Source organism: Ricinus communis, chromosome 2 (genome assembly GCF_019578655.1).
Source record: "Ricinus communis isolate WT05 ecotype wild-type chromosome 2, ASM1957865v1, whole genome shotgun sequence".
NCBI lineage: Eukaryota > Viridiplantae > Streptophyta > Magnoliopsida > Malpighiales > Euphorbiaceae > Ricinus > Ricinus communis.
This window is the reverse complement of record NC_063257.1, coordinates 10,168,813-10,181,966: the sequence shown is the minus strand read 5'-3', so window position 1 is coordinate 10,181,966 and position 13,154 is coordinate 10,168,813. Positions and strand designations below refer to the sequence as shown.

General features: G+C 28.3%; 2 protein-coding genes across 3 annotated transcripts; both read left to right on the top strand.

Moving 5' to 3' along the window:
• The first annotated feature begins 263 nt into the window (after positions 1-263).
• LOC8276086 (50S ribosomal protein L18) lies at positions 264-3,078 on the top strand. 2 transcript variants are annotated; one of them, XM_015728007.3, is made up of 2 exons: positions 264-517; positions 2,462-3,078. In XM_015728007.3, exons 1-2 carry the CDS (start codon positions 329-331, stop codon positions 2,855-2,857), a joined length of 585 nt encoding a protein of 194 aa, XP_015583493.1. In that variant the 5' UTR covers positions 264-328; the 3' UTR covers positions 2,858-3,078. The 2 variants fall into 2 exon arrangements, with proteins under 2 accessions (XP_015583493.1, XP_015583494.1); XM_015728008.3 differs by lacking the exon at positions 264-517 and adding an exon at positions 1,120-1,706.
• Positions 3,079-11,842: 8,764 nt separating this feature from the next.
• Positions 11,843-13,120, top strand: LOC8259375 (zinc-finger homeodomain protein 2). The gene has a single exon (XM_002534438.3). It carries the CDS (start codon positions 12,200-12,202, stop codon positions 12,935-12,937), a length of 738 nt encoding a protein of 245 aa, XP_002534484.1. The 5' UTR covers positions 11,843-12,199; the 3' UTR covers positions 12,938-13,120.
• The last annotated feature ends 34 nt before the right edge of the window (positions 13,121-13,154 follow it).

Here is a 13,154-nt window from a genome sequence, read left to right as displayed (position 1 = left end):
ATAGCCAATTTTATAAAAAATTAAATTTATAAAATTTTAAATTAATTTTCACTTTATTTAAAATATAAATTTTATAAATTTCAACAAAATACAAGAGACTTTGCAATTTGGATTTAATTGAATCTCTTGAAAAAAGATTAAGGGTGATATTGAGAGAAAATGAAGAACAAAGAATTTAATTGTTTTTCCCTAATTCGTTCAAGGTTTTTTTTATTTTTTTTAACCTTTTGCCAATTTTATTTAATCGGGAAAAAATCTCGCAAAGACGGATAATACAATAAAGATATATAGAGAGATGGAAAGAACAAAGCAGCAATTCATCAAGTAGATGGCCTGCGTAATAGTATCTTCTTCTTCTGCCTGTTCTGCTGCAGCATTAAGTGGGTCACTTACTATCTCTACCGATTCACTCTCAACTCGCTCTTCCAGACCCAATTCACTCTCATGGGTCTCTTCATTTCCTACTTTTAACATCTCCACCAACACCACCTCACCTTCACTCCCCTCCCTTAACAAGGTAAGCACTTTCTTCTTTCATCTCTTTTAACAATTATTTGTTTGTCTTAAAGAAGATTCTGCAATTGAGTAACCCACTTCTGTTTGCAACTGGGGTTCTGCTGGTTTGGTGCTTAACAAGATGATTTTCAAGTTGAAAGACGTTATGTATTTGTCAAGAATTATACTTAACTGGTTGAGGAGTTGTGTTATGATTCTTTTTGTTTCATCTGAGAACTGTATATATTATGGACCTCCAACTTAAAAACCATGAGGTAATTGTTAAATATCAGATGCTTATATGGTAGAGGTGGTCAAAATGTGCCTAATGGTGATCTAATGCTAGCATATATGATGAGCATCATTGAAAATTGTTTTCTTATACAGCTAAAGAAAAAAACTTATCTGTTTTTAGCTTATGCCACATCTAGGTTGTTGATGATAAGAATTCTCCACTTAAGAGAGCAGCCTGATGCAACTATTGGTTTAGGTTGGAGCTTGTGAATCTTCTTATGGTATATACAACTAAAGTCTGTCTTGATATCCCTCTTCAATTGTAGGACAATTGGCATTTTATGTTTCATGTTAAGTTGGAGGACAAGCTTATGTGAGTATTCAGCTATTCACCAAGGATCGATGCCCTTTGTACAGGACCCCTAAAGGAAATCCTCACCTCAATATAGAATGTGAAGGAAGCATGGCTGGGGTTGTGATTTTTGCATAGCTTGTCAAGATCAAAGTTCCTTTTGTACCAAAAAAATAAATGAGTTCAGTCCATCTTAGGTGTTTATAATGCTAAGCCCTGTGACAGTGATAGAAATTGTAAAGTAGTGGAGGCTGGCAGAAAGTGGTTGAATTGCTTACTGCAACTGAGTTCTCTCACAATTGAGGTGTCAGGAGCACCTGGCTTTAGTTTTCTTTGGTCCTGCATTAGGGTGCCCACTGAGGGAGGGTTAACACTTTGTAGTATGCGTTCTTCATCCATGTCATCTTTTGTATAAAGCCTTGGAGATTGTGTTGTTGGGTGACTGCGGAAGAGGTGTCCTATGGGAAATTTAGTGGAAGAGTGAATAATGTAGACTGTCCAAAACTTATGTTGTATCTCATTCTGTATCTGAAAAATGCTTCAAAAGAAGTTCATACTGAACATTTTTGGCTTCACTTTTGTTCCCTGGATAATTTGGTTTGATATAGACTGCCAGAAAATCCAGGTAGGGCGTCCTGTCGGAGTTGTTTCTCTCTCTCTCACACACACACACACACACACTTGCACTATTCTCTTGGTAAACCATCTTGTTTGTTCTCTTCATTACAGTTTTTCTATGGATTGCTTTAACATGTTAAAGAAAAGTTTTTCTTCTTTCCTGCCCATTGAAGAGACATCGAATATTTATCCTTGGGTGTGGTAAAATTGGATAAATATCTGTCTAGACTTTACACCCTGAGTATTCATTATGGTTTTCCTATGTTTCATTGAATTCAATTCCTACAAACTGAAATTTTGAGGTCTTGTATTAAATCTATATGTTTGAACATCAGTTATAGAATAATATCACTTTGAAATTCTGATTCCCTCTTTCCTCTGGATTTTTGATAAAACATTTAGAACATGTGGTGACTAATATCACTTTATTCTCCTGAACAAGACTTAATCCTAAACATGATGTCTAATGGAACTCTGTTACACTAATAGTCAATATAATCATTCATAAACTCAAGTATCATGGCAAATATGAGGCTGTCTCTTTGTAACCATTGTTTTTATAATTGTTGCTATCAGTAGTGCATTTGTGCTTTTGTTGGTTTATGCGATCTCCTTAATTATTTTTGTATTGATGGAGACCAGAACGTTCTAAAAATCGTAGTTATAATTTCTGAAAGGCTGCAAATTGTAGATTAATTTTGTAATCAATTTTTTTACAAGAAAAGGAGCTCTAACATTTGTTTTTTGTTTTCACCTCTGTAGAATTCTTTCATTCAAGCTGCCTGGACCAGGAGATCTCGAGGTGAACTTGCAAAGAGACCTAACAGGAAATCATGGAAGCAGAGGACAGACATGTATATGAGGCCATTTTTACTGAATGTTTTCTTTTCGAAGAGATTTATCCATGCAAAAGTTATGCACAGGGGAACAAGCAAAGTGATATCAGTTGCTACTACAAATGCTAAGGACCTTAGAAACACTTTACCATCACTTACAGATCATGATGCTTGTAGAGTTGTCGGGAGGCTTATCGCTGAGAGATCAAAAGAAGCTGATGTATATGCTATTGCTTATGAACCTAGAAAGAACGAGCGGATTGAAGGTAAGTTGGGGATTGTTCTAGACACTATAAAAGAGAATGGGATTATATTTGTTTGATTTTAATCCTAAATGACATGAGAAGAAGCAACAGTGTTTATCAGTGTGCCTTTCTCTAGCAATTTGATAGAGATTGCTTATAGCTTCTGTGTTTCATTTTTCTTTGCTTTACTATGTGCCTTCTGTTTAATTTATATCCTGTATGCACTGCCACCTTAGCTTGGATATTTTTTGGAGAAGCTATATTAAGACTAACTAATAATAGCAAGATGCTTTTTATATTTTGATGCATAAAGAAAATTTCTGTTTTCAGATACATACTTTTTGATTTCTGAAAATGAATTTTCCAAATTGAGCACAATCTTTTGAATTCTACTAGTTTTGCTTATTATTGTAAAAAGCATAAGGTAGAAAAGTCAGTATATGATATAATATTTGATCAAATACATTTAACTATTAATTTTTTTTTTAACAGAGATAGAGGGGATTATATTAATTAGCAGTTGAAAATACAGATTTGGCAATGTTATGAGCCAAAATATAACAAGCCCTAGGACAATAAGAGAAAAAGGAGGACCTAAAAGCCTGCTTCAAAGGAAAGATATCTTCCATAATAGTCATAATTGAAGCTAAAACAGAGGATTTTGGGATGCCATGTTGATGACAGCTATAGAATCTCCTTCAAACACCTTCTTATCCCACTGCAGACTAAGAGCTCAATTCAAGCTATCCCGGAAAGCTAGAGCTTCAAGGATTAGAGGACCAGAAATTCAGATATAAACCTTCGAGATCAGAAATTCTGATATAAACTTTCGAGTGGGAACTCAAGAATTAATTTTTGGAATTTCAAGCGACCAACCCTACACTTTCTCTATTCAAATTAACTCTACTTGCATCAAAATTAATTCTTATCCAATCATGATCAAGAAGAGAGATAGGAAGATCTTGTCTTGAAAACGCATTAGATTGTTGCATAGGTCCATGTCCGGTATCTAGAAATTCCTTCCATACCATATTGAATTAATTCACAATGTCAGGTTCTGAAAGCCATATTGGATTGATTTCATAACCTAAAATATCTAAACGTTTGTGAAAGTTTGTTATTTTTGATCAATTTAGCCATAGTTTGACCCATTGAGTTTAATTTCCCTTTCCTTTGCTTGAATTGTTGGTCCAAGCAATGTATATAAATACTTTGGCATTGGATTCATTAATTTGAATTTCTAATTTTCTTATGGCATACGTTGTTTAATTTTAACCTATAATTCAATTTGATCAAATTACACAATTAATTAAATTATGACTAAATTAATAATTTTTTAAATAATTAGCCAAAATAATAGAGTTTAATGTTTTAGTTTTGAATAATCTTTCTTTTTAAAATTTCTAATCTTATAATATAATACATACTAAATTAATCACAATTGAATAAAATTTTTTTTTTGAAGAAAAGATAGTGAGAAAAAAGAAAGTAATAATATATGGATTTTAAACTTTTGTGGTAAGATATAGACTTTACTAATGATCTCAAACAAGCTTAAGAGTTATATTTTATTAAAATTACTAAAAATTTATATAATAAATAGTTGAATTAAAATAGAAATATTATTTTCTTTTCAAGAAAAATGAGAAAAAAAAATGTAAGAAGAGATAAATTTTAAAATTTTATGATAAAAGGCATAAAATATTCACACAAAATAGTAAATAGTAAATAAATTTTAATAAATTAATATGATATTTTCTTCCATATTACTTGATTAGTTGGCTTGAATTTATTAACAAAAAAGTAAGAATAAATTCACCAAATTTAAGTATCTCAAAATTTATATACAACTTAATTTACAACAAGATACGACAATGTGTAAATACTTTTGCATAATAATTAATTTAGTATATAAAAAAAGAATTAACCACTTGAAGTAATTCATTTATAATACTCCTATTAGTAAAACAATTTGTATTATTAATAAATTAATTAATGTCAAAAGGAGAAAATTAAAAATATCGTCTTCAACTTTTGTAAAGCTTATATTTAATTATTTGAACTCTCCCATATATAATATATATGATATATTATTAGAAATATATTTTAGAATTAAATTAATTATTGGTTAATTTTTAACAATATTATAATCAGTTCAGAAAATTTTATTTTTGTACTTTTATATAAATTATAAATATAATATAATATCGTAGTTCATATTTATTTATAAGATTTATATATGTGTTAAACAAATTAATTATTAATTAATTATAACAGAATTAAGAATATATATTAAATTAAATTAAATTTATTATATATAAAATTATGATAGTATTAACTTAAAATTAAATTAATTATCGATTGACTTTAGAAATATTTTAATTAATATAAAAAATATTCCCTCCTTTGTAATTTATATATTTATATATTATAGATTTTTTTATTACCTCAGTATTTCGGTCCTGGCCATCCTACTTCTTAGCAAGCCAAAGGTTGTCTAGATTTATGATAGGCTAGGGAAAAATACAAAGACGTAACTATAATTAAATTAATGTATTTAATTAATCAGTAAGTAATATATATATTTAATTGACTAATTTAATATTTAATTATATTAATAAATTAATTAAAAATTAAAATAATGTAATTTTTTATAAATTTATATATTAGAATGATTCAATATTTAAATAAAAAAATTATAAATTTAAAGTTGAAAACTACAGAAATTGGTACTATATCCTGTTTACAAACAAGACAAGTTATCATTTATAAACACTATTTCATGTTCTTATAGTGTTTCTTTTTTTTTTTTTAATTTCTTTCTACAGAGAATCATAAAATAAAAATATTAAAAAAAAAAAGGAATAACATATAATGATTCTAATTTGAAAACAAAATGAAAAAGCCAATGACAAAGGAGTGTTTTTTCCTGACAACATTCCACTTTCAAGAACATGTCAAAACAATAATAATAATAATAATAAAATCCCACCTCTTCCGACCAAACCCAAACACTTCTGTGACTGCAGCTTCAATCTTTTTAACTTAATCAAAAAATAAAATCCATTAATCATCCCACCGACACTTGCAAATTAGTATGATTTAGTTACCCTTTATTCCTTTTTTAAGAATTAATACATCCTTAATCATACTTTTTAAAAAAACAAAAAGAAAAGAGAGATCGTTTAGATTGAAAATTTAGGGATTCTTAATAATTTCTATTGTTTGAATTAAATATAAAAAACCAGAATTTCTATTTAAGATTAAAGATAGTTTTGGGGATATATAGATTTATTGGGAATAGTATTGAAATAAAAAAATAATAATAATCTATTGTATTATTAAGGATAATATTAAAATAAAAATATATATATTTTAAAATTTCTTATTTTATTAGAATTTAAATTAATTGATTAAGAGGAGAGGTAAATGATTAAGTGGATATAGAATCAAACTAATATAATTGAGTTTGGATCCAACAGATACCAAACAAACTAAAATTAGCAACTTAATAGGATGAACTTTCACTTTATAAATTGTTTTGATCTTTTATTCATTAACGATGTGAGATCTCTAACAATTTCTTAAGTTGAAAGTCTCCTAAATTGAAAATTAAAATTCTAAAAAAAAAATAAAAATTAAAGGATGAAAAGATTTTAAAATGTAAACTCAGACTACATTATTGCTCGCAGAACAACAATTTTAAATTAAATTTATAAATTTTATAAAATTCGTCATCTAAAATCCCTCAAACTAAGTAAAGGTGCATAAGAAAAATTTAATTTAATTAATTACGATGCAATCAAAGTAATACAAGGGAAAAAAATGAAAAAATTGTTTACCTGAAAAGTTTGTTTTATTTCAATTGAGTTAAGGTTGTCTTTCTTGTGATTTTATTTTTCGAAAACATTACAAATTACTATTAAAAAGTCAATAAAATAGTGATAAAACTGCAATAAAAATAAACATAATAAAATTTATTAAAATTTAATAATGAACTAGCAATAGAAACAAATAAAAATGTCTGCAGATTTGACGTTATTTTTTGAGGTTGACTTTAGCAATAGTTTTAGTGTAATTTTCTTTATTTTAATGGAATTTTTTCAGATAATCCAAAATTCTTTATAGTAACAATTAAAATGGGACTGTAAATTTTTTATTTATTTATTTTCATGCTGATACTCAAAAATCAATAAACTAATGCCTAATGGATTAGTAATGTTGGATTCAATGGATATAAACACAACTCTCGGAAGGCTCAATTTTTTTTTTTTTGGTTATTTTAATGAGATTTTAAATTATGTTCTCCTTTATAATTTTTAAACTTTCTAATCTTTTAAGAATTTTAGATATATTTCAAATTTAATATTATAAGTAAATTGTAAAAATTAATTTAAAAATTAATTTCCAGTTGAAATTTCATTATTCATTTCATAATAGATACTACAAAGGAATTCTGTGATATATTATAATTATTAATAAGCCTATGATAATATTATAATTATTAATATAAGGCTTAATACTAGTTAAATTCTAAATGTAACACTTTTTAACTATATTTTCAATTTATTTCTAAAAACACTTTTTCATAATAACTTTTGAAATTTACAATGAAAAAAATGATGTGGGAAGTCAATTATATTTATTAACATAAAATTTGATGAGTCGACCAAAAATATGTGAATCAATGAACATATATAAGACTCTTAGTGACTATATTATTAAGTCTAAAACAAACAATTTTTGCCGATTCATATTATTATTTTTTTAATAAGTATAGTCGACTTCTCACGTCATCTTTCTTATCGTAAAATTTTAAAAATTGTGATCGAAAAATATTTTTAAAATAAATTGAAATAATTAGATAAAATTATTAAAAGTGTAAAATTCATGATTTTATGGGTAATTACGCCTTAACAAATAGAGATTGTATTATGAAAATTATGACAAAAAAAAAAATTGATCTCAACAAAACGAAAATTTAGATGTGAGGAAAGTTATATAGTTTAAATAATGGATTTAAAAGTAGTAAGAGTTCTAATTAGTGATAGTTATAATTTTTTGGGCTAATATATATGCATACATATGGATTTATTCTTTTGTTATTTAGCACCTTAGACTTTATTTTTAACCAATCAAATACTTAAACTAGCTTCATTTGGCGCTGCGACACTTACTACAGTAAAAAATGTGTGTTGCTGAAGTGGATAGCAATAAGTCCATAAACTTTTACAAAATATCCATTTGACCTATGCAAGTTTTCTTTTATATTACATGAATCTTTTTTTTTTTTAAATATGTTTGACCCTTATAAGTTTTTATTTCATCATTTTTATAAAATTACTTCTTTTGACCGAATAATTATTTTAAAAATATTAATTTAGATGTACAAATTTAAATTATTAAACTACAATAATTTGACCCTTGAAAAAGAATCTTTTAAAATATATAGATGCATAAATTCTTACAAAATATTATATGGTCCCTATAATTTATTTTATAAATAAATTAATAAATTTCATCATGTATAACCCATTTTATTAATTAAATATTTAATACTTGATATTTAAAATTTTGTATTTTAAAGATATTGAAAATACCGGCCAAATTAAGTTTTAATGTAATTATAAATACATGTCTTCCAGCTTTGTATATCTAAGTAAATGTGTTATAAGAAATTACAGATGTCAAAAGTATATTTTATAAGAACATATGAACTATTAAAAGATTTATACGAGGAGAAAGATTCAAAAACATGGAATACATACAAATTTATTTTTGGTATAAAAAATGATATTCTATAAAAAGTTGGAGGACCTAAAAGTATATTTTAAAAGCTAAGAATGAGGAGGTACTTGCTCCTCCGGTGTGAATTTTCCTATTAAGGTCCTCATTCTTAGCTTTTAAAATGATAGAATTTTGGCTAAGAAATTTAAGTAGGTTTGAAGGAAGGCCAATAATTTCGGTTTTATTGGAAAAAACTAAATTTTGGTTTGCCATTGAAGGTGGTGAAGTGAAGGAAAGCTATGTTTGTTGTAGATGGTGGAGAGACGATGGTAGTGGTGGTGGCAATGGCAAATTGAAAAATGCAATTGCAATTCTACTTTTAATAGAAATTACTCATTTTATATTGGCATTGCCAGCTGGATATTGACATGTTATCTACAGTGGGGTTTATTTTTTGTTTTGGTAAAGATAATTACCACTTCAGTGAAATCTTAACGGCATATTAACTCTTTATTAAGTACGGGGCATAAATTACAGATTTTGGATAATTTAAGGGTATAATTGGGCCTAAAAATAATTTATTAGGTATCACCGAGATCTATACTCAGTTCTACCTACAATATATATTTATATTATAAATTATAATCAGATTTAGGCGGGTGTAGATAATTATGTGTAGTAATAACTGGATCTAGAACAAATAAAAATAGTAAAGTCAAATTTTCAAATAGATTTAAGTCATCTCAATTCAAATGTGTTCAATTTTGGATATCTCTTGTCGGATAGGTATTCTATCCGTAATCATTCTTGATAAAATGGCGCCAAAGATTAGAATTCACAATGCCAAACGATACAACTAGACAAAGTTCAGGTGCCTGCATCTGCATACTGAGTGGGTGTTTTTTCTTTTTATTTTAAATTACTTTTTTTTTTGTTGATCTTAAATAATAAAAGAATATTCAATTTTATTTAAAAAGAGATAAAATCGGAGATTTTTTTTTTTCAATTTAACCCCTTTATATTTGAAGAATATATTTTTTTTTTACATTAAAAGAATAATGTATGTTAAATGTTTTAGCATTTTTGGATAAAATTATCCTTTTTCTCATTTTTATATTTGTGAATTCTAATAAAAATAAAAAATATAAATTTTAAATAAAATAAATATTTTAAATAATTTAACATTCGACTAAATATCTTATAATCTTAATAAATATTAGAATATATATTTTTCTAATTTTAGTTGAATTTAAAATAATTTTTATTATAGTTTTTATGTAAAAAGATTTTATGTTCAAATATAAAAGCGTTAAAATACAGTATAATTAGAAAAAGAAAAAAGAAAAAAGAAAAAAAAAAAAAAAAAAGGAATGCACTAAATTTGGAGTGAATGTTGAGAAAAAGAAGAATTAGGAAAAACAATGCAGAGAGAAGAGTGTCAGTAATTTGGAAGCTTAAAGGACGGTGACGGTCTTCTTATTACCTTGAAACTCACGCTCTCTCTCTTTCTGTAGGACCCACACAGCATGGCGGAAAATGCGTGACGTGCGGGAAAAATACACACACACCCAATCACTGCCCATAACAGTTCTCAAATATCTCTTTCTCTCTAAGCCGTTGGATTCTCTGATCCCTCCCTCTTTCAGTATCCCACGTGGTGGGTCCCTCCCCTGATAATGACTCATCGACCCTTTCACGAGCGGGGTTTATTTGGTGGGCCTCCCCCTCATCCAATCCCGATTGCCACGTCTGATCCCCTCTAACTCTAGCGGCTTGGTTTGTCTGTGAAGGAATTAAATTCCTTTTTAGGTTACATATAAAATTTGGTTCCCGTAATTCGGTTCAAGTTTTCTAGAGTTAAATTCGGCGGCAAACGTGACCGACACGTGGCAGTTATAGTCCGATGATAATTAAGGGTTGTGATTAGCTGCGTGTGCAGATCATTCCAAACCTAAAGCTTAATTTGACTTTTTGTTCTATCGTATAGAGAAAAGTTTTCTGATATATATATTTGAGAAATATTATTCATCATTCAATTAGGATAATTATTGAATTAATGAATTCTTTAAGAGTTGATAGGAATTTACTTTTTTTAATAATCAATTTACTTTTTTTGTCTCATATCAGGTCGAAGATTATTAAATATAATAATATTGGCTATTTAATATTTTATATATTAAATTTATAAAAATTATTTCTCATTTTAGAAAAAAAATATTTTTCTTAAACAAATTATTTAGTTTTTAATATTTTTAGAAAAATATTCTTCTACTAATCAATTTTTCTAATGCATATGGAAGAATTTTTAGCTCAAAGAAAAAATAAAAACAATATGGAAAAGTTGATCAGAAAGGAATAACATATGCTATAAAAAAGAAAATAGGTAAAAGGTCAAATGGATGCTTTAATTGTCTCATAATACTACAATTTTCTTCAAGTTTGAACCCATTTTAAATCCAGTTAACAGTTAAAAAATCATAACATGATGCTAAAAATAAAATAATAAATATCAAGAAATGTATCAAACATAAATAAATATGTCATTCTATTACTCATTTATAATGCTTAAATTAGCTTGTCTTTTTTTTTTTTCTTTTTCTCTAATATATTATTTTAACAAACATTAGAAATGAGAAATAGAATAATTATACAAGTTAATGGATTCCTAAAAATATAACAATTGCATTGTATCATTACCCATTAGAATATGACTGTATGTCTGTATTTGATTGGATGACTAAATTATTACAATTGACAGTATAGTACACAAAAGTTGAAACATGTAATATATTTATTTTCAAAGGAGTCAAAAAGAAATATCCCATATTTTTCTGTTTATTAAGAAATTATCTCATGAATGTTGTGGATAAGAAGAATTAAGGTTTAGAAAACATGCTGAAAAGCAAATCCATCAACTACTAATATTAACAAGATATAGGTTGATAGTTAATATTATGTATAATATAGTGTGTTATTTTGTGATATTTTAATACGAAAAGAGAACTCTAATTTAAATTTAAGGATGTGTTTGTTATTATATTAAGTATTACATTACATTATTTTACACTTACTTATCAATAAAAATAATATTTTTTACTAAGAATTGCATAGTCGAAATGATAAAAATGTCTTATGATTTAACTAATGTCTTAAATTTGAATTTTAAATATACAGCAGTATTAAAATTCTGAAGATAATATTTTATTATTTAATTCGGAAAGAGTAGATAAAAGAAAATGATAAACCCTCTCATGAAACCGACACCTGTGTGAAACTCAGGAATTGTGAAAGAATTTCTAGTTACCTTATCCCACTCTCCCAACCAAAGCTAGATAGCTAACCACAAAAACAGTGCAACAAAAGTCTTACATATATACTCTCTCTCTCTTACAATTTACAAAAATGTGATGATGTCTGTGTATTAAATTCAGATCACGCATCTTCCACAATCACTATTATTATTACAACTTGACAAACAAAGTCACAAAACATCATCAAACACCCATCTCTCCCCTTTCTTCTTCTTCCATCTGTCTTAATCCTTTTCTTTCTTTAATCTGTACCCCAATTCTCCCTTCTACATCCTCCAAAATCAGCAAAAAAAGAAGAAAAGAAAACCTCCATTTCCTTAAAAACACACACACACACACACACACACGCTCTTAACACAATACACACAAGGTTACTTGGGCATGGACCTCACTCTCGTACCATTCCAACAGCAACGAGAAGATGGTGATGGTAAACATAAAAACAGACATAATCCAAACCCCATTTCTGCTTATTTTAACCTTGTCAAGTACAAAGAATGCATGAAGAATCACGCAGCTTCCATTGGTGGCCATGCCAATGACGGGTGCGGCGAGTTCATGCCTTGCGCTGATGATAATAACCTCACCTGCGCTGCATGTGGTTGCCACCGTAATTTTCATAGAAGAGAAGGCACTTCCGCCGCCAGTAGTGCTAGACAGCACCACACTTTGCATTTTGAACACCTCTTGCTTTCTCCTCCTCCTCTAGCTGCTGCGAAGAGTGTTACGGTTAGCAAGAAGCACTTGATAACTTCGCACGATCATAGTGATGACCCTGAAGATGATGATCATGATCGACGGTCTGAGACCCCTGAAAGAGGAGAAGTGAATCACGTGGGGGGGTTGGGTAGTAGGGCAAAGAACAAGAGGTTTAGGACAAAGTTTACGCAGGAACAAAAGGATAGGATGTTGGAATTTGCAGAGAAGATAGGGTGGAGAATAAATAAGAATGATGATATGGCTCTCAATCAGTTCTGCGACGAGGTTGGTGTTAAAAGGAATGTGCTTAAGGTCTGGATGCATAATAACAAGAACGCTCATCGCCGGAGAGATGTTCAAGAAGAGTCTACTGTGGGTGCTCCTCCTCCTCCAGCACCGCCTCAGGCCGTCGGAGTCTAATGCAGATAGCTAGGCTATTATTTGATCTCTATCTATCTCGAGTTAACTATATGTGTATGTATAGAGAGGCTATGGTTACTTTGATTAATTAACTGGGTCTATTTGTTGCTAACATTTTATGTTAATTACTTAAAATGGAAATAGCCTTCAAAGTTTTCATGATTAAGGTTTTGGTACTGCTAATGGCTTTCTGATATATACATATATCCTGCATTAT

Bases quoted from the DNA above. Each gene is read 5' to 3' on its own strand.
- LOC8259375 (XM_002534438.3), top strand. From the start codon at position 12,200: ATGGACCTCACTCTCGTACCATTCCAACAGCAACGAGAAGATGGTGAT.
- LOC8276086 (XM_015728007.3), top strand. From the start codon at position 329: ATGGCCTGCGTAATAGTATCTTCTTCTTCTGCCTGTTCTGCTGCAGCA. The intron at 518-2,461 runs GTAAGCACTTTC...TCACCTCTGTAG, and splicing joins CACTCCCCTCCCTTAACAAG to AATTCTTTCATTCAAGCTGC.